This window comes from Solea senegalensis, linkage group LG6 (genome assembly GCF_019176455.1).
Source record: "Solea senegalensis isolate Sse05_10M linkage group LG6, IFAPA_SoseM_1, whole genome shotgun sequence".
Lineage (NCBI taxonomy): Eukaryota > Metazoa > Chordata > Actinopteri > Pleuronectiformes > Soleidae > Solea > Solea senegalensis.
This window is the reverse complement of record NC_058026.1, coordinates 9,573,819-9,596,813: the sequence shown is the minus strand read 5'-3', so window position 1 is coordinate 9,596,813 and position 22,995 is coordinate 9,573,819. Positions and strand designations below refer to the sequence as shown.

At 40.7% G+C, this 22,995-nt stretch overlaps 1 protein-coding gene across 3 annotated transcripts in view; it reads right to left on the bottom strand.

Moving 5' to 3' along the window:
- LOC122771138 (cytoplasmic phosphatidylinositol transfer protein 1-like) overlaps positions 1–22,995 on the bottom strand; it is a 59,868-nt gene that overhangs the window by 9,450 nt on the left and 27,423 nt on the right. For all 3 annotated transcript variants that reach the window (XM_044028507.1, XM_044028508.1, XM_044028509.1), the window contains exons 2-5: positions 5,844–5,992; positions 2,344–2,432; positions 1,300–1,307; positions 237–308 (exon numbers count right to left, since the gene is read on the bottom strand). In XM_044028507.1, coding sequence (XP_043884442.1) covers positions 237–308; positions 1,300–1,307; positions 2,344–2,432; positions 5,844–5,992 — 318 coding nt within the window. The remainder of the gene's footprint in view (positions 1–236; positions 309–1,299; positions 1,308–2,343; positions 2,433–5,843; positions 5,993–22,995) is intronic.

Below are 22,995 nucleotides of genomic sequence, written 5' to 3'. Positions count from 1 at the left end.
AACAGCTACGTTAACAGGACCAAGTGTCACTGGTGGGCACGTAACAAAGAAATGAATGAAGATATTTCTCAACTAAGGAGAAACTGAAGTTGGGAAGCACCATTTTTCAAAAATGCTACCCCTATTCAAGTAAAACAAAGCTAAATGATAGAAGTAGTCCTTTAATTTGTACTCCCCATATGACAAATCAGTGTTTGATACTGGACTGTTCACACACAAACACACACTGTACTCACATTGTCATTGCATCCTTTATTGTCCTCATATTTTGTCTCTATGTGGATGGAAAACTTCGGCAGGAATGAGCACTGAGGATAAAGAAAGAAAGTCCTAAGTAAGCAAGTAAGTAAACAAACATGACAGGGCTATGACATATAATATATTAACATTCTTTTTTCAGATAGTGACAGCTGTCTTGTGGCATGAAAACTCCTGATGATACATACGCATGAACAGAGGATGCCCACACACATAATACAATGGAGACACATTGTCCCCTCTCCCCCTGTGATCCCCACACCCTAAAGCTGCACCTTATCCAGGGTTCCCACACCTTAGCTGATGTCAAATGATTCCCTCAAAGGACCAAAATGTGCTGACAGCAACTTGTAAGAGCTTTTATAGATTTGCAACACACTCGCTCTGCACCTGGACGAGTGATTGTCCTTGGGATCTTGGGCAAACCAGTCCTTGTTATTTTCATGGGTGGAATTTGCATTTCCCAGTAATGTGCTGTCTTTGCTTAACGTTACTCGCTCATTGCTCTGCACGTCGACAGTGGACAGAGAGCGAAAGTCCACAACAGCGCTAGTAATTACAACTCGGCGCCTGTTCTGCGTTGGCGTAGACGTAACAGTGGTGTCGTAACAAACAAGGGCACATGGAAGGCGACGGGAGACATTTGCCGAAATATCAACTTCATTTCTTTCTTCATAAAATTCAATCATGTTTGGTGACCCGTATCGATTTTCAAAAAAACGTGCAAGGACCTTTGAATTTGTTTTCAAATTCACAAACTTTCAAGAATTTCAAGGACCCTTGGGAACCCGGCTTATCGTAAACAAGTGTGTCTCAAAACTGCGTCTGCTTATTCTGCTTCAGTTTCAAGTTTTTGCTGGGGTAAATCACAAATAATTGCACGTGGCTTTTGTACACATGCATGAACGCTTCTAAATAGGGTGAATTACATTTACTTCCGTTCAACAAGATATAAACGTACAGGAGTTCAAACGCTCAAAAGGAATTCTCACAAAAGAGAAATTGCAAACGGTGAAAAACAAAACAATAGTGGATACTTACAGTATATTCTAGAGCGTGAGGCGCAGGATGTCGTCAGATCAGAAAAGAGACAAAACACAACAGAAACACAGTTAGGCTTCTCAAAATTCAGATTAGAACCCGTACAAAATGTGTGACACACTGGACCTGTTTGCACAAAATTGTGACTCTCACGTCTCTCATGCCCCCACACACCGTGACTTTCCTCTGTACTTTGATTTGCTCTCATCAAAAAGAAACCCTCTTTAATCCTCGTTCCACTGTGTGCAGCCCTTCTCCCTCAGATCAGAATCATTAAAGCATCACAGAAATGATCGCTGCTCTCCTGACTGCGGTCGTCTGTAATGTTAGTGGTTTACGAAGTGACCCTGCTTCCACCGCAGCACGCACACTATGTCAGTGTGGATTTGTAGGAAAAACACTGCAAATAATGAGCCAACAAAAAGTAACTGTTCTTATACACAGTGTTTTTCCAGCCCTTGTAAATCTACATTGTCTACTTCTTTAGAATGTAAGGTTACAGACACTATTGATTCATGTTGAAAGCTCCTTGTTCCTCATTTGTCATCAGGTCCTTGACCTTTTGCATTACATTTGCATTTTGCTTACAGGGATAGAAAGCCTCTCCATTTCCAGAGTTGCTGTTCATTTCACCTCTGGATCCCCGTGTGCATAAATAGCCTGCTCGTAGAAAACCCCACCATATTATGTCCTTCAGGTGTAGAATATGAACAATCTGAAAACGAAAGCATCAGTGCTACTTGAATTATACAACGGCCGTGAAGCTGCACTGGCCCATGTGCTACAAAGAGCTTTTTTTTGTGCTTGTGGAAAACCTCCTGAACTCAGAATCGTGATTTTAACATTTTTTTAATACTAATTGTGAAGCTGACGTAGTTTCCATAAAAGCTGCACTACAGTGCCAATCTTTGGATTTGATGATGATGATGATGAGAGTGGTGAGTGTGTACTGTATGTGTGGCCATGGGCGGTGCTTGGTCAGTGAGAGCTAAAGATTATATCACACTGATTGGCTCGACCGTCCAGAAAACACCTTTCACTCACCTGTTATGGTGTAAGGGTAGTAGTTCCACGCTTTCTCTGTCACGTAGAAGATTTTGGGAACCACTGCTCGAGCCCAGGTGGGTAATTTACTGCAGAGAGACGTTGAGAAAGGCACAGATAGAAGAGGAAGAAGACTGTGAGTTGTAAATTGCTTCCGTTGCTTATCGTGGCAATCATCGAAAACTTGTTCAATTTGTGAAAGGAAATCCGCTGAAATCCGAGCATAGAAAGGTTGTAAGAGGGATTCTACCAAGAAGTTGAATTCAAGGACGCTGATACACAAGACTAAACACATAAGGCTACTAAATACAGCTCTACAACCAACATAAGGACACAAATCTTATGATCACATATTTTAATGTAGGAATATTACTTTTTTTCACATTTCCACAGCTATATACACGTACAAAAACCTTCACAGCTGAGAGCGGACAAGTGCAACCACAGTCTGATCTGTTCTCCTGAACCCTCAACAGCCTTTATTCAAGGGCACTTCAGTAGCAGCACTAAAGGGAGGAGCACAAGTGGTGCACTTTGACTTTTCCTTCCTTTTAGCTGTGTTTCATCTCTGTGTGATGGTAGCAATAGGATGAATTATTATTATTAATAATAAAATAAAATCTGTGAACTAGAATCAAGCCAGCAGATGATTAGCCAAGACTGGATGGAGTGAGGAAGAGCGAGCCCATATTTCTGGGCAAAGAAAATCAAAATCATTTACATCTCTGGCTCAGTAATGGTTATTTTTTGTCATAGATTAATCAATTTCATTGGGATTAAATGTTCTGGTTTTCGTTGGTCTTCCATGACAGGAAAATGAAACTGACAATTGACATTTATATGGACCAAACAACTAATCAACTAAATGACTCTGTCCCTGATTTTGAACTCTGTTAAGACTGATTGCGTCTGTATGGAGAACTTAGTTATGAAACATGTCAACAACGATGTGCACGGGCTTTTATGTGGCCAGCTTTCAAGCTCTTCTCCCTTTGATTGACATGGAAAACAGTTTCTTGAGGACAAAAATGGCGCCCACTGTATCGTGACGGCTGTGAATAAAAACAGTCTTTGACGCTCACATTGTGTGAATGTTGGCAGGCGCTCGCTCTCTCCCTCTCTCTCTCCATAACACTGACACTGACTGACACTCCTACACCTCCATCTGTTGATTTCTCCCATTCCCTCCTTGTTCTTTTCAAAATCTTTGCCAAAACGCTGCTGTGATGGAGCCCAAATTGCCAAGCCGGCAAGCACGGTGGGTGGCTGCGCTGCGTTTTCACACCCAAAGTCAACGTTTGTATTTAGAAATAACTGAAAATAAATTAAAAAAAAAACTACTTTAAGTATTTCTAAGGCAGCTCTTACTTCAATCATAAAATGAACCATCCCTTCTTCTGCTCTGAAAGAAGGTTATTGACAGAACACGGGCGGGATCGATGTTCAGGTCAGATAGGTTCATGCCAAATGTGAGGTACAGTGTGAGGCAGATGGTGAGGGTTAATGAGGCAGCTCAAGTGTGACACGAGTCCAGTTTGGCAGTGATCAATTAGAGCTAAATGTTTAGTTTTTACAGAGCCAACGATGAGTGTCCAAGCTGAGTGCAGCTGAACAGTGCATAGATTTAGTAAAATACAATATACCATACTGATAAAACCCTTCTCTGGTATAAACTGAGAGAGAGAGCGAGGGGGGGAGTATGTGAGCGTGTAAGGGAGAGAGAGCAAGAGACACAGATGTCATGTGATTTTATTTGGTGTATGCTCTGGAAAGGTCAGTTGTTTTTTCTCTATTTTATCAGCATATAGAAACTGGACAGTGGAGATGAGCATTTGGGTGGTTTTAAACCTTAAGTTTATTTCCATCCATCCCCTCTAAAACCTCCCAAAAAAGAATTGTAGAAACCTAAACACACCATAGATTAAAAATAACATAGCAGGTGCAGTCTATAGATTGTGACGACAGGACACAATATAAACCTACTTTTGAGTCCGTGTGCAGCAGAGAGAGCCCTGTGCTTCTTTTCGTACCAACTAAACATTTTAACAGGTGTAAAAACTGCTACTCTGTGACCTTGAGGAACTTCATACAGTATACTGCTTTGTGTCTACAATACATGGGAGAAAAAAAACCTCAACCCAACGTATCTCTGCTTGTTCCCTCTGGCTACTTTCTTCTTCTCCACTGCAGAGCAGAGCTGTGCTGACTCAACACAACTGGTTCCCCAGCACCAGAGAATGCTGACGCAGGTATTTGTGTTCAAACAAATGTCCTATAGCACCCACTCTTCTTCTCCTCTTTTTTACGCCTTTAATTTATTTTTCCGCCAACTGTAAATCTTTACCTTCTTACTGTCTTCACATTCACTCTCCCTAATCTCTCTGTGTGTCAGCAACACTGTGTGTGGATGGGTCTCTTACACACACAGCTGCATGTGAACATACACACCCTGGTGCATCAAGATGTTCACAGGGTGCAGTGAGATGCATCAGCATGGGATGATATAAATGCGCTGGACAGAGTCAAGGAAACCTGTGACAACTTGGGCAGCAAGTGTGTATCTGTGTGTGTGTGTGTGTGTGTGTGTGTGTGTGTGTGTGTGTGTGTGTGTGTGTGTGTGTGTGTGTGTGAATCTTAATGGACTGAATGTAAAGCTTAATGAGTCAAAATGCTGATACACAATAACCTTTGTATACCAGATCATTGCTAAGGATAAGCTCAGACACTGAATAAGTCCAGAGACCCTAGGTGACTCAGCAGTTATAATAATACAAATACTAATTAAATACTTTGTTAGAAGAAGTGGTGGTTGCTGGTCTTTAAAACAGGGGAAGCTCATTTTAGGCCCAGTTATTTATACATAAATTCTTACATAAATTGTGAAAATGGGTAACTAGGAAAAAGGAAATGCAATAATTATGTAAAACTTAAATGCTATAATAGTATTTGCAGTGTATAGGCATAAATGAAAACGAGCTATATTGCAGAGCAAATAACACACACCGACCAGCTATTTGTCTACAGTCTTCCCTCACAAATCCACACAGGACTGAGGCAGGGAAAAGGCTCCGCTGTCGTGCACGTTTCTGCACCGCTGTCAATCAAAAACTGGTTCTGTTTTTTCAGACAATTCCTCCAATCATCATGCAGAAGCCCGCCCACTGCTCCACTGACTCAGAGAGAAGCTGAGCTTCCGTGGAAATGATGTTTTCGCTGCCTTTGTCCAATCGCAAAGAAAAAACAATCAGAAAAAACAAGTCTGTGTCTTCCCATAGAGAAGAGTTGAAGCTGAACTTCCAGTGGTTTAAATACAGAGGCTGCTACGGGAATACGAAAATCACGTAAGACGATCCGTGATTCTGAACAATCTGCTTACAAGTTCCGCTGCTATTTTTTACAATAAAACATGTCCTACGGTCAAAAAGGATTCAGTCCAAGAAAGAGGACACACACGGTACAGTGAATGATGTGTTAGAACATGTTGTACATCTTCCACCGACCTGTTGAGGTAGACTCGTTTCTCTGTGAACTGTCCTTGGCCGTGTGTCGGGTCCTCGAATGGTATGTTCTGGACGACCTCCACCCCTTCCCCTCGATCGCTCTGCTCATGGCTATGTTTACTGATCATGTACAGCTGTCCAATCCGGTACTGAAATACAAAACACAGAGAAAGGATTAGTCACTGAATGAGAGCAGTCTGGGAAAACTGAAAACCTTAAAACAGCAGCCAGAGGACATTTAGATGTGTTCACGGGCGAAATAGTCACAAGTGAAGTATCAACAGGAGTTCTTCATCATCATCATCATCACTGGATGATCACGATCATGTGATATGACTGTTACTAGACTAAATGGAACCAGATGGAGTTTGAACACAATACACAGTTTTTGTGTCTAGTGAGAGGATAATGGTTGAAATCCTGCAGCTAACTAGTGGTTAAATACAACACAGAAACCACTGTGAAGAATATTTCTGATATACTGATACATCGCTTCAAAGAAATGATAGAGAATCACGACATAAAAATGTCAAAAGATATGTTAGTTTCTTGTATGTGTTTACATATTACATTCTGCATTAGTAAGAAGTCAAAACAATGGAATGTTTTTTAAGAAGCAAGCAATAATTGCACTTATCTCCAGCAAAACAAGATCACAATGACAGATTTTATGATAGGTGCCACTGTTGTGGACAACTGTCACACAGCAAGTCAGCAAAGAATAAAATTCAAAGCTTTTTTTAAGAATTTTATATACACAGTACATGGATATACAATTATTTAACTTGTTAAAACTGATTTGGTTCAAAAGTAATCTATGACATCTTCAGTATATCTTCAGTATATAAATGATGCAGCAAGACTATCTGTATTCATTAATGCAACCTCAGGGTCGGAAATACAAACAAGGCGAGTTGAAGTCTGGTTCTTCTTTATTTCTTCCTCACAGACCATGGCTGTGAGAAAGTCGGGAAACTTTACTCCATCATGAGTTGAGAAGCATAATGAATGAAAGAACAAGTTTGCCCAAGGAATGTCTGTCTGCGTGTTTCTGAGTCAGGGCTCATGTTTTATTTATTTATTGGCTTTTTTCAAGCCTGAGTTGAGAAAAAGGTCAGAAAACAAAGCAAAGTCGTGGATAATTCCACTGCAGTGATGTATCTTCAACAAAAGGGCAGACTTACAGCTTGTTTTCAGCAGACCTTCTTCTTCTTCCCAAAATATACAGAAATGAAAAGATGTGGATATAAATTAACAAATTCAAAGAGAGAAAAAAAAGGAGCTGACTGTGAGTCAGCAGCTTTGAGGGAGGGCAACATGAAGTTTTAAAGCAATACTTTACCAATTTAGCTTTGTATTACTAGAATAGAATAGTATTTTTAAAAAATTCCCAACCTCAGTTTCCCATGAGTCAAGAAATATCGCTAATTCCACACTTTTTAGACCCACTCGTAGGGGGGCGGGACCTCATTCCCAGAATGTAAACAGTGTCCGCCATCTTTGCTAACAGTTACGCTAACAGGACCAAGTGTCGTACCAGGACCTGGTGGGCACGTAACTCAGGGGAAACTAAGGTTCAAAAATACTACCCCTATTCTAGTAATACAAAAGCTAAACGGGATGAGTGAAAGTAAGGTGTATATGGCCCCTGAAGCTGCTCTTCCGTTTCCACCGGGCACTAATAACGAAGGGGAGCCAAAATCAGCGGCTTCTCACTGGATTCCACACACTCTCAACGACCTTTACCTGTCATAGCTGTACGCTGAGCTGTGAAATGCTGTCGGGTTATAAGGCTGCAGGCTGAAAACGATGTCAGGACCTGGCTGTTACTGCAAATCACTGATGAATAAATAAATGGAACAATTATGTAAAGGCCGACATGTAGGCCAGGCCTGGTGGGATTATGTGGGCAGCTACAACAAATTCTATTATTGGGGATTTTAACCCTTGGGACATGTGGAGCTTCCAGAAAACCATGATAATGTCTGATGTTTCATGATGCTCAACAGAATAAACATCGACAAACAGGCACAAACAAACAAGATCAAATGTGCAGATTTGAGCTGGAATCTTTGCCAAAATAAATGATGTGTTCATTAATTCTGTGACATTTGCTTCATGGAAAAATAATTCTTTTTTGAAAACATGAAATTTTAAATATTTTTTCCTAATTATTTACTATATTTACTATGATAAAAGCTCCAAGTATCAAATAAGTGTGTTTGTTTGACAATCTCACCACAGTTAAGAGGTTTTGATATACTGCAGGACATTGTTTTTATCTCATATTTCCTCTGTAGTTCTGGTAGTTTAAATGATGGGAAGACTCTGCAGACTCTGTTTTGTTGAAATGCAGATGCAACAGTCAATCATGGGCACATATAGAGCTGCAACTAACGATTGTTTTCACGTTCGATTAATCTGTCCTTTATTTTCACGATTTATCGAGCAATCGTTTGGTCCATAAAATGTCAAAAAACTTTAAAAAATATCGATCGGTGTTTGTCAAACCTGGAAATGATGATGTTCTCGAATGTCTTGTTTAGTCCACAAACCAAAATGATTCACTTTTAATAATTTCTTTGTCATATGGAGCAAAGAATTGGAGAACCTATTCACATTTAACAAGCTGAAACAATCCGAAATCTTGTTTTAATCATGAAAAAAAGCTTGATAAACAATTAATCGGTTTGAAAAGAGTTGATGATCGATTAATCGAGTAATTGTCTCAGCTCTAGGCACATACAGTATATTCAACAATAAGAGGAAAAGTGTCAGAACATATTGTACTTATCCTAGATTGTCTTGACACAGTGGTCTCCTATATATTGGATAAACAAAAGGACGAATGTAACCTATGGAACATGCGTGAATTGCCATTTATCTAGAGGATAATATAGGCTGGTTACTAGACACAGAGATTTTTTTTTTGTTACAAAGGATTCCAAAAAATAATTGGCTAAATTAAAATAGTAGTACGTTATTGTAAAATATTGTCAGTCAAGCAGATAAATTTAGAGTAAACAGACCCATGACGGTATATTTAATATACTTTGGGATCATGGGGTCTTGGGAAACCCTGGGATAATGTACATCACATTCACATGTACGGGTTAAATAAGTTAAATGATTGCCAACTTATCCAGTGTGGGTTGGAAGCAGAGTACAAGCTGGAGAACAAGCAAACTCCACACACAAACGCTCAAACCCAAGAACTTCCACTTTCACTCTGTGAATCAGTGCAATGTTTTTATATATTAAAGTCAACAGTTTGTTGACTTTATTGTTGCACTTTTACAGTTGCACTGCTTCCGTCGCTCGGCTATACATTACCAAACAGACTTCTTCCTCATTATGTATGAACCATGTGCATTATAAATCCCAAACACAGCTGCATCTCACCATCGTCTAATCTAAACAATGGTAAACATGTAAGAGTGCAGTGTCAGAAAGCCTCACTGGAATAAGAAGAATTAAAAAAAAACACTACACTGACAAAATCCCAGTCACAGTTATTATGGCATAAGGCGTTGTCTGACCTCTGTCGCATGTGATATAACGGTGTTTTTTCATCAACAATTTCTACATTTCTACAAGCACTTACTTGACTAGCACTTTATAGTTTGGCTTACTTGAAGCACTTACTTACTTCTAGCTCTTGTTTGTACCCAAATGTTGAAATGCACTTATTGTAAGTCTGCTAAATGACATGTAATGTAATGTAATGTAATGTAATACCGTTGTGGCGACAACAACACAGTGGACATCAACGGAGGACATCCAGCAGTTCTGTTTTTCCTGCTCGGTTTGTGGCTGTTTGTCTTGACAAGACTTTAAGCTTCGCATTAGAATAACATTTGCGGGCGTTCACCTTGACTTCCATGACACAAAGTAATGTTTTTCTGTCGCCCAATCAGCTGACTCAGGTCGTGGCTGGAGCCGGTACTCTGTACCCCAAGGGAAAGGTGGCAAAGAATGGAATGGCTGTGACTGGTTATTTTGGTACTATTCCCAATGGAAACAAAGAAAATACATAACATACTGTGACAAACCGATCCGTTCCACTTGGTGGAAACACAGCCTTTGAGGGATTATCTCAGATGCATGTAGGATGTTTCCCATACATGTATTTTGTCACACGCAATATCAACACTGATTGCAGATTATGATTTCCTTTTTTATTTTTTTATGGAATTCATTTTTTTTTATTATTATTTTAAAATGTGTGTGTGGCTTCTCTCTTCCTCTCTCTGTCTGTCACAGCCACACTGGCTATAAACAAGATCATTTGGTCTTTGCAAACAGAAATCACACCTGTGTTTATTTGCAAATAAAGCAAGAAAGTGAGATCTCACTGAGCTACAACCGTAGCTCGACCGGAATTGACTTGTGTATCAAAATGTAGTGAGTGAGTGAGGCGGAGGATACTATGAGGAAGGTGACACAGGAGCACCAGAGAGGATTTTTAGGAGTCATTTGTGTAAAAAGCAAGGATAAACCTGGAGAAAGTAAGAGAGAGGACTTAATAGAGAACGTTGATAATGGGACACAGGATGGCAGAGGCAATATGTGATGAGCAATAGGCACCACAATGAATGTGCTTGACCATGAAAAGCCCTAAAAACACACTGCTCCATGTAAGGGAAGGTCTGCACAGCGACAAATAAGAGCTTGTCCTCCTGACTCGTACACTAGCCCTATTATTTTAAACAAAACAGGCAATCACTTCAGAAAAATACAGCAGTACTTATGAAGCAATACTTCATCTGTCTGTTGTCTGAAATCTCAACAGCATGTTCCATGATTTAGCTTTCATGACTCAGCAGGATACAGAGGCACGATACAAGCCTTGTGTTTATTCGATTTGTCTGATGACAAGGCCCTCCGGTTTGTCGTCCGTCATTAATCAATTCAAATAATCTATAATGTGTTGTCATCAGTGCTGCTCACTGCAAGGGTCTGGTCATGATTGTTAAAACCAGAATAAGTGAAAAGGCTGCACTCTGAAGCGTGAAACCACCTGAAGAGTCTCTCCATCCACAAACAGCTCCTGAACCTCCTGCCTTTTTTGACTTGAAGTCAATTTTATCTCTACAGTGTAGCATCACACACACCGTTTGCCTTTAAGGGCCTTTAAATTCTCTACAGCAAGTATCATTTTTCTGTCCTTAAAATATGCCACTATTCATGAGAAAGTGCACATTTGTGAGTTTGGATCATTGGCATTTAGGGCCTGGTCACACTTTACTTATTTTATGTCCACAGAGGGTCACTATTTACATTTCCACGTGTGTGTTCATGGCTGCAGTTTTACATCATTAATACGACGTTCCGTCTCGCATGTGTGATTTCACGTGGTCACAAAAGTCTGGGGTGCTCGCATACATCGACACCAAAAATCCCCTCATTAACAAAGACATACAGTATATCATCCGACATCTTCCACTGGGTCATAATTACAGCATCATGTATACTTAGATAGGTGGATCGTGCCCATGGTGAACACAATAGTGCATGCAGATATGCAATTGCATATACCCTAATCTAATAATCAAAATTCAAAATTCTTTGTCATCATTTAAATTATTCAAACTTTTCACACATTTGTTTTCCAATTTTTCACCCCAATTCATTTCCATCCCTTTCATTTCTTTCCACCTGAAAGTGGAAAGAAATGAATCAGCCAGAAAAGTATATGACTGTGTTTTTAATAAAACCTTAAACACAAAAAGGTCTATTTATTAACAGGGGACAAGTTGTCAGGTGGCCTCTGGAGTGGAAGAAGATATAAAAGTACGAATAAACAACGTAGCGACGTTAAGCTTCATCACTCAATTCAGTACGTGGTCTATCTGGAGTCTCTCAGCCTTTCTGTGCAGTCGATAATGCTAGAGCACCATCATCGAGAAAGTGGAATGGGGAAGGAGAACAAAGGGAGCACTTAACATCCTTGTATGGTCAGTAAAGACACGGTACTGTTGTCGTAGCGGCTGGAGAAGGTCAGAGGATGAAGGAGAAAGAGCAGTTGAGGGAGTGAAATAAGATGAAGAGAGTAAGAGAAGTCTGATGCACCTCTATATTTTGAATTTGAAACTTTTTTTCAAAGTTTGAGTTCAACTTGTCAATTTCACATTTGGAAAGGATATCAGATACAAAGATAAAGTATAAATAGCATTGCCTTAACTTTTGTTGTTAGAGATGAGTTAAAAAAAAAAGCTTAATACTTAATAATAAAGAGAGTGTCAACGACATTTACATGGTATAAATATGGACAAATCTATGACCCCCAATGCTGCAAGTTAATGCCTGTTTTTCTAGCTTGACGTACACCTTGCATCAGAAAAAAAGCTATTTGGTTGATTTGCCAGGGCATACCGTTTCTTTCACAGGCTGTAATCAAGTTTGCATTAAAAAATGAGACACTATCATTCGCCTTCACAAGCATAAGGTTCTTACCCGACGAGAGAAGTGAAGCCTCGAGAAACCGACTATAAATGAATGAGTGAATAAATAAATAAATGACTGTTATTTCGCATGTATAATGACATTCCAGTAATCAATAATGGATTAACTTTTGAAAATAACCTTGACAGGTGCAGAACGCTGTTGTAGAGAACAAAAGTACCAGTGAGGACATAATTGACCTGCAGTCAAACAGCAGCCAGGTCAGCACACCTCGATATTTGAATGTCAATGGGAAGTAATAGCTCCACTAATAGCTCTGCTAATCACTGTGTTCCACTTGTAGAGGGCCACATTAATGCCCTTCAGGGAACACCAGCCCAACAGAAAGCCATTTTGTGCTTGGCAGATAAGCTACTGAAACAGGCCTGTCACTTTTTTCCCAAAAAACAAGTTAGAATGATGACCTGTAAATCATTGGAATATATTTGAACCCCCACATGGATTTAGATTATTATTGAACTTCAAATAAATCCACTGAAACACTGCCGACATGTTATGAGCAGGCAGAGCGCCCGGGAGTTTAGTCGCTACGTTTTCTTGGTGTGACAGAGTGGAATAGCACCAGAGATCACACAGAAAGCACAGAAACAATCCTACACTCACAGCTTGTATAATTGAACTCAGTGTGCTTTCCTTGTTTACTGAGGGAGACACATACATGGTGTTATCACACGCCGAGGACCAGTGGTAACACACGCTAAAAGGTGGGTTATGGCCGCCTGGGGCAGCCCACACACAGCATCGTTTCAAGGAATGGCTTCATACACATGACCCTGCGTGAAGAACACAAGAAGAAGAAGAGTAAGATGACAAAGAGAGAGCGGACTGACATCCAAAGTGCGTATGTATACAGGAAAAAGGCGGTGTTTTTCCATACATTTCCCAAAATGCTGGAGACTTTTGTATAACCCTCCCTATTTCACCAGTGGCGTCACTGCAGAGCCACATTAAAACACTGAGATGAGGAGCTTTTACGTACGGGAATGTTCTGTACCCAGGTGCCACCTAAACTAAACAAAGGACTTTTCAGTTGGTGACAACAAGTGTGACTATAAGACCCTATTGTTCAGACCTGGTATTCACATCCATCCTGAGTGATCCAAACTGCCTGTACACACAAGACTTGCTCATTTTGTTCTCGTGAAAAGACACAATGTCAGTGTGGATCTGCATGTTAATATGCCAGGCGTTGACAGTTGTACTTGGCGCTGGCCCTTTGGGATTGAATCACTCAGGACAGGATGTTAATACTGGATTTGAACAGGGCCAAAACGAAAGACATCCTCATTGTCATTAGTTCCTGTATGAGAAGAAAGAATGAATTATTAATTGTATTTAAATAAGCAAATAGGAACAACCTGATACTTTATTACAAATGCTGACCGTTTTATCTCCCTCTCACCTCACAACCATGATGGATGTCAGCATTAAGGTTGGTGATGAATTCTGGCTTAAATTTAAAATAAGGATTTTATATATGTATTCCCTCTGCATGTAACTGATTCACAAAGATGTCAATTAAAGGAAAAAGACACCACAATCCCAAGATACACTGTCTTAATTTAGACATTCACTGTGTCATAATTAAGCAACATTATGTTTCTTGTGTCTAAATGCAACATTTTTACATGAGAAATATTGCACACTTTCACTACTAGAAATCTATATATTATTTTCATGGTCCAAATCCTGATAATATGAAATAAAAAATGTATTGTTACTGTTGAAGGACTACAGTCTTTCCATACATCCGTCTCTTACACACATGCACACTTAAGTGTATAAATAAACAATCACAAATGTGCTGAGCCCATCACTTTGCCATTTCATTACCTATGATGGCAAAGGTGCACACACACACACACACACACACACACACACACACACACACACACACACACACACACACACACACACACACACACACACACACACACACACACACACACACACACACACACACACACACACACACACAATCTTGCTCCCCTGTTCTGGGCACATTTAATCAACTGGGTAGCAGCATTCAGTGCACTTGGGCTGCTCTCTCTAGATAAGATTATCCTTCAGTTGTAGGCCTGACAGTCAATAGGTAGAGCGCGAGTGTAATTAGTGTGTGTGTGTGTGTTTGCAGAGGCAAGAGAGAGACAGACAGCAAATGAAGAAGACTGAAAAAAAAAGAAAGAAAGATTGTGATTAAGTTGGTCGAGACGAAAAGACAGAGGCAAGTTGTCGAGGCTTCCTCTGAGCGCTCCTTTAACTGAGCACCATAAACACAATTAATCAGTAAACAGGACGGAGACACATCTGCGGCGCGCCAGACACATCTCACATTTGATCCTTCGCGAGAAGCCTCTTCCCGCTGCTCTCTCTTTTGCCATGGGCACTCAGCTGACATAGGGCGATAGGCGGAGTCCATCACAGGGTCACATAGAGACAACCGTCCACTCTCACTCTCAAATCTGACAGAATATCGATTACTTGTCAATGTCAATAAAAACACGTACAACTACACTTGAAGGCCAAACGTCCACTGGGATATTTCATTTTAATGGGAATTGCATTTCCAAAATAGATTTCAGTTGGCGTATATCGATTCTGACGCCAGTTCCCTTGACCTTTTGAGTGAAACAAAATGTGCAGAGGTGTCCGCCTGTGATTCAACCCGATACCTGTCAGCTCCAAGTTCCTGCTAATGTGAGATAAAGTGCTGGCCAGCTGAGGCATACGCCAGGGACACACGCCTCACCTCGGACACACCTATTAATCACCCATACTATCATTATTCATCATATCATCACACATGTAGACAGGCCTGGGCACACACAGATGATGCACAGGACAAATAAATCCAAAGATAAATCCAACGCCGCTGGCAGGCAGTCAGATAATTTCCCGAGGCTGAGATGTTAGTCATAACAACGTGAGGAAGAACCACGAAGGTGTTGAAAAATCCTTGAATCCCTTACACTAAAATGGTTACCAGTATTTATTCTCTTTGGCCGGGAACGTGGGTTAATTGCACATCTTCCCAAAAAAATTCACATGGACACAGGTTGCAGTGAAAAAAGAAAGCGATCTATTACTGGATGTCGTACCAGGTACCGTGACGGAAACACTGAAGATATGCCGCACAACTCGGCTGGAATTAAAAAAACGTCCGTGGACAACAAATTCAAATGCTGGCTGAACGAGAATAATAATAATTTATTTTCTACACCTGTCTGGATGAAGAAAAGCTCCTCACGGCTGGAAAAAAGCTGGAGTCAAACCCAAATTGTCAACCGAGATGGAGTTAAACCCAGTTTGATGTTGGCGACTGAATGAAGGTCACGGTCATGTTCTATGAATTACAGATTGCAGCCCACAGCTGCAACAGCTAGTGTGACAAGAGACAGTAACATGCCAATGAGGTGTGGGTGTGTGTGTGTATACTTGTATGTGTTACCTCTTTAGGACCTTTTCAGGACCAGTAATCCCTCATGCAGGATTTCTGAGGAACTAGATTAGGGCTACGATTTGACTTGTGGTTAGGTTAAGGTTTGGGTTAAGACTTTGGTTACGCTGATCAAATTAATGGTACTCAATGTCCTTAAAGGGATAGCTGTGCAAACCTGTGTGTGTGTGTGTGTGTGTGTGTTTGGAGGAGAGGGATGGGCCAGAGCATATGCTCAGTATTCTGTGTGTCATTGGCTTTGTCTTGTCAAAGTCAGCAGATGTACATGCTGTAAAATGAATGAGGGGCGTGCAGTTACTTAATGAGTGATATGGCGTATTGTATAATTATGTTCTCACACATACACACACACACACACACACCTTTTTCCCCACCTACCTCCACAGAGCAGCAGCAGCACACAACAGTTTTTCCTTTTCCTTCCCACAACGACGCTGATTTATGCACATTTTCGGTCATGTTCACAGAACTGACCGGTTGTTAAATTGACTCCATTCATTGACCAGTGACAGTCTGCATTTAGAACAGCACACATCCACCAGGGAGACAAAGCTGAACGGGAGAAGGCCTTTGGGAGAAATATGAACAGGAGGTCAAAGCAGACTAATTAGCAGCACAATGTCATGCTTTGACACATTTAGGAGGCAAGTGTTTCACTTGGGATGTTCTTTAACTCAGAAAAACAGAATCAGCTCATACAAAAGAAGAGTGGAAAGAGGAAAGAGTTAGGGATGCTTGTAATTTGTTATTTCAGTGTCAGTCATGACTGATTAGACCCAATCAGGAGGTGAACTTGGACATCTACTGTATGTCGTCACAATCCCATGAGATTTTTCTGTTTCTGTGTTGCACCGTAATATAAATGTGTATGGCGAAAACCTTGCTCATCTCGTCTTTTTTGTGGAATATGAGGTATTATAGGACACAAAATAAGCTATCATACATTATATGACTAATTAAGTCATTATTATACAGACAAAATTATACTTAAACTTTCCTGATAATACAATCTTCCCTATAAGTGCAGGTATCACTTCAATATGAGGACTCTCTGAAATCAAGCCATCTTCATTTCAACATGTCTTTTAAATTTTTAAAAGTCTCACTGGTGGAGGTGGCGGTCGGTGTGGGTTACTTTTAATTCACGGCGGTGTAAAAAAAAAAAAAACTTTCTCTACTTTCTCAATTTCTAAGGAGATTTGGTTTTTAATCTCACATAAGGGGAGCAAAGCCCAAGGCACATTAAGAGAGAATTGATCCAAAGACACCGGGAGACAGGAGGTAATATGAAACGAGAAGGCATCGCTAAGGCGCAGCTAAAACAGAATATGTGTGAGAGAGAGAGAATTCACTTCCATTATATTATTCCATCTCCACTGCTACTCTAAAAACACAAAAGACACAGGCTATAAAACCCTTACATGTCGCAATTTGTGCTATAACAGTAACACAGCAGGCACCAGTGCCACGACAGTCAATGTACATTACAATACATATCAGTGTCATCTTTATCTCTCTTCAAATGTTTCCACTTCAGACTCCAGCTTTACATCTGTGTGACTGCAACACAGCAGGTTTGGATAAGAAATGCCAGTTGCCATTCTGTTCATTTTGAATGCTTTATACTACTCATCAGTGCAACATTCTGTATGTTGAAATGAGTTTCCTGTGCAAACACATGCACACAGGAAAAAACCAAGAGCTCCAAAAGCTGTGATATACAAGCAGATGGTCATGAGTGAACACTGAATTCCACTGAAGAGCCAGAAAATGGCCGCCTTCGGTGTCCTACGAGCACTTAGGTATAGCTCGACTGCCGAAGGCCTTGAGATGCTTTTACACCAAGCACCACTTCCTGCTCCCTTCTCTTCACTTCTGTCAGTCTCTCAGTCCCATTCTCTCTGCAAAGTAACATCACGTCACACGTCTCCTGTCAGTCACATCATCTCCAAAAAGGTCCTTCTTCTTCTTCTCTCATCGTGTAATTTTCCTCTCGAGTTCTGATTTTCCATCTATTTTTCATCGCCACACTGTTGTCTTTCTTTTTATTTGAGCAATTCTTCTTTTCGGTTTTTTTTTTTCTTCCTAACGTCACTGTGACATTGGAGGAGCACATTCCCTGAATCTGTGATCATGTCATAAGGAGAGATTCTGGTACATTTGAATACTTTTACTGTTTAGAATTCAGTTGCGACTACGAGGGATGCAAAACTTTAAATGTACAGTGTGTACAATTAAGCAACATTTACTAGTGAAGTTGAACAGTGCAGCTAAATATCCTAAATGGAAAATAACTTACTTAGATTTTCCACACCGGACCTTTGAGACAAAAGCCACAGATGTATACGCAAATGTGTGGTCACTTAATACATCTCCTCTATGCTATCTCACTTAGCGGTTAACACACATGCACATAACACACATATTCTCTAACACACACGTGCAGCATTGGTGCACAGAGGCCACAGCAGACAGGAAACAAAGACAATGTGCAGTGACAGAGACCGAAGACTGTGGACTATACTCTAACATTGGCTTCCGAGTCTGCATTCAGTGTCTTTCTTCACTCCCCTTTCCTCCTATTGAATAACTCACTGACCATTCTTCTTGTAAATACCTTCTCCAACCATGCAACCATCCAAGAATGCAGCTCAAGACGGGTTTTTCTATCCAAACCTGACCCAGCACAGAGGCTGATATTTAGTTACAGGCGGCATCTGATGAGACCTAAATAATAATCTAAAGATGAACTGCTCTTTGCGAGGTTGACTTCAGTTTCTCCGTTATTTCCTTTGTTGCACATGACTGACAGAGCTGTGTGCACCCCATGATGCAATGTTCTGATGTTCATGGTAGATGGCAGTGAAGTATTCGTGTGTCTTCATGAGTACAAGTCTCTGGTCTTTTCTCATATCACCTGCTGTTTAACAACCTCGTCACAATCCGGCATCACTACTCCAGTCTTTGTATACATTTGAAATCCTTAACAAGGAATATGAACGGCTACATTTGTTCGTGGCCCGTCTTCCCATCCACTCAGAGAATTTGTCAGCGCGCAGAGTGCAGTCAATCCGCCTTCTCTGTCAGAGCGGCACGACAATGGAACACCATCTCAGCTCATATCAGAGAACTGGGCACATGCAGTTCATTCAAATCTCATTTCAAGAAATGGCTCATTAGTAATCAGCTCTGTCAGCACTAGTTTTATCCGTGCTGAATTCTCCGGGTTGCCAGCTGACCCGTTGCTATATTAACCTTCATTATTTTTTCTATTTCAAATGACTGCATGATTATTTTCTCTATAGGACGACTGTGTCCAGGGACTACAGATGAAAAATGGCTCATTGGCTAACTCTGGTGCATTTATAGTGAAGTTTATTCATGTGTATTATCCCTGTTGACTAAACCAATAAAAGAAAAAAGAAAAGAAAAATACTGAGCGTGTGCGTGTGCCTGTGTGTGTGTTAATGACACATTAGTGTTACTCAACTCTTAAGTTAGTGTAGGAGTGCAGGTGAATGGAGCACAGGGAGATTGTAGACTGTGAATGACAAAGACAGAGAGTGAGTGAACCTAACTTAAATGAAAAAGGTCAGGATGGGTGAAAGCAGCTTTGATGGGAAGCCCTGCTGGTGTGTGTGTGTGTGTGTGTGTTTGGTGCCGGCTGAGCTTCTAATGTTCTATTTTAAGCCATGTTGGTTGAAGTCTGACTTCATCACGGCCTAAAGACAGTCAATTTCCCCGGTTTCCTCCTCTTGTCTTCCCAGTCTTCCTTCACTCATCGTGTGGCTTCATGTCCTGGTTCTGTGTTCCCAGTCTGTTTTCCTACCTACTAACCTAATTTAAGGTGCATAAAAACAACATCTTCCAAACTACTGGCTCTAAATGTATAAGAAAACTCTACAAAAAGTAACGATCGTGTCAATCAGTGCATCAAACAAATAAAAAAAACAACTTTCTACTCTTTAAATGACCAATTACATTAAAATAATATTTGAAATAAATGTATTACACTGTGACTTGGCATTGTTAATCCTATTGAAACCTGTATATTTCGAAAACCAAACTCTGACGTCATGAAAGCTACACGTGGCAAAGCACAAATCATAGTAGACCTTTAGGTTCGGCTGCTTCAAGTCTCAACAGCTTCCCTGTTTGCCGTTGAACAAGCGTCTTTATTCATCAGAATAATTACTGCATGAAGTTCCCTGAACTAAGCCCCCGTGTTCCGTTAACACCGCACATCCCCAGGTGATCCCATCACAAGTGGGCAGCTCTTGTTACGTCAGCTCACACCTGGCATTAGCATTAACACGAGAATGTGTCTCCAGTCCACATGTGTCCCGAGGGACCAGATCTCACACCAGTGTTCCTTCCTGCCTGGGTGCGACATGACAGCACCAGCCTGTCAGCGGAGGTCAGCGTGTCACCCGCCATGTTCACAAACAACCAAGCGAGGAGGTGAGAGTGATGACGAGATCACTTTCCATTTAAATGAGTTGGACGTGTTGAGAACCTCTGAATGTGGTTGTTGTATAATAAATAATAAAACAACAAACAGCTTGAATTGTCACTGGTTATGAAGGTATTCCTTTTCATTGCTATGCATATTTTTGATTGATTTAAAAAAAAAAGTAAATAAAGTATAATAAAATAATAATAAGGAAAACTGAAAATAATCATTCATTGGAAAATGAATGATTCATTGGAAAAGGTAATTTAGTTTAAATCCAGAGAGAGCGTGAAAAAGACCTGTATTAGGTGTGAAGCCAATGAGTCACTTCATGATTTTAACTGATTAATAATTACACTATTGAAATAATATTCCTGAATACTTGTCAGCTAAGCACCTGCAGGGGGGAAAAAGAGGGGGGTAAGGCCAAAGCAGAGGGTGTTAACTCACGTAAACAAACACCAGTGGCAAAAAAAAATAAAAAAAAATCATCTGGCTGATTAAATAAAGAAGGTGCAATGTCACCTTCTTTATTTCTTCCCGGGCACCGTTAGGGCTTTACAATAACACAATAAAAATAGTATCAAGTGCAGTACAACTGTAGCATGTACAATATGTCCCCATAAACACCACAGTGTGCATAGCGGCACTTTATTTTATTGCACTATTGGCATAACTGTGTGTCTACGAATGGCAAATAAAGCTCTCGAATCTTATCACAGCAACTATAACAGTTGCTGCCAATTCTAAATAAACGCCGCTCGCCACGTCATCTGTTTATTTTATTCTTTTATTATCTTTTTACCCTATTCTTAATTGTGTCTTTATGTTGCACTGTACGAGCACTCGAGGAGTAGATTCTTTAAACGCTCCACAAAGACTGGTGTTCGACGAGTGAGACTATGGGCTCAGTTTTCTTGACTATTGTAGGACGTTTCCCTGACACTGAAATGCACTTTGCCTGTTTATTTGATACTGCCTGCACGTAGCACAGCCCACTGCCACTTCGAGCAGAGGTGTTGGTATTTTAACATAGATAAGAGAGGATACAATACTACAGTTTGAGAATTGATGACATAATCCAGATTATACTGAAGCTACAGACACGTTGTCACTTCATTCATAGAACGCTGGAGCAGGTGCACATACATCTGTAACCCGGGAGTGTGAAAAATAGCAGCGTGCACGCTTAATACTACCGTTTGCTGACCTGTGCGCTGCACAGTGTTAACTCTAGTTGTTTCAGCTGCCGTCACCTTATCTGTCCAGCAGTCATCTTTGGGTTTCAGCAGGAATGCATCCGTAGATCAGCACGTCTTTTTATGAGCCACAAACCGAATCGCTGTGAAAGACACGCGTCATGTCGACCGCAGTGTAACCCCCAGAATCAAATTCCGTTCGTCGGCGGTTGTAAGCACAGTTCTGGTTGCAGCTGCCTTTTCCTTGCCATAGTTTCCACTAGCAACAAATACTTGATCATTAATCGATTACTAAAGGAATCGAGTGTTTTTTTTAAATAATTAAAACGAGCTGTCTGATTTTTCAACTTTTTAAATGTCAATATTTTTGCTCCATAATACAAATGCATTATTTAAACTGAATAATTTTGGTCTGTGGAAACACCTGTCAGCATTTTTATGGAGCAAATTAATCAATTAATTAAGAAAATAATAGACGCAGAGGTTAATGGGATGCTCTAAATGGACCGTAGGTGTGAGTGTGAGAGTGAATGGTTGTTCATCTCTGTGTGTTGGCCTTGTGATGGACTGGCGACCTGTCCAGGATGAGCCCCACTTTTCGCCCCATATCAGCTGGGATTGACTCCAGTGGTCCCGCAACCCTCATGTGGAGCATAATGTGGTAAACAGTGAATGAATGAATGAATGAATTCCCCAAACTATCATCTAACATCTCTGTTTACACTTGAGAGGAATTTCACTTCGTCATGTCTTCATAGTCTGTGCCCAGCGGATGTAAACAAGCTTTTGCATAATGTCACATAAATTCACAGTGTGTTGATTCACCGGACAGAAATCTGGCCGCGCGTTCTACCAGTTTAGAGAGTCTGGCATCGGACGTGGCGGCTCAAAATAAAATAAACCTCAGTTGCTGTGACTTAAACTTAACACTCTTGATTCTTGTCTGCGCTTTGTTATTTATATTGGTTGGAACACAAAGAAACTGCGGCACGTTAGGCTAAGTCTGAGGAAATGCAGACAGCTGTTCAGGCTTGAATTGTTTGAATTGTGTGAATTTGACTGGGTTTTAAGTCATGAATGAATTAATCGAATTGATGCACTGCAGCTCTGTTGAACGAAGACTTTCATTCACATAACTACATGAAGTTTAGTCACCTACTGTAATCAAAACTACGTGCAAATGAACCAATGTGAAGATGTATTTTTTCCCTTTTTACTAGTAAACTTTAGATCCTCAACGAAATATGGAAAAGACACGAATGACACGCGGCTCGGAAGCAACTCGCCTTGGATCGATTCATTCAATGCCTGTGCTTGTGCTGTTGTTCGGATGAGCAGCGTGTGCCGATCTGAGAGCAGCCGTCCGAGCATCGCTGCGCTCTGTGTTATCCAGACGTGTCCCTGATGACACATCTGTGGATGTGGTTGACAGATAACGGGAAAATGCCACTGATCACTTTATAAGGCAATTTCACTCACACATTCCCCCTCTCTCTCTCTCTCTCACACACACACACACACACAAAAACAGAACCACAGCCGCAAAGACTTCACGTTGCTACCAAGGCAACCAAAAGC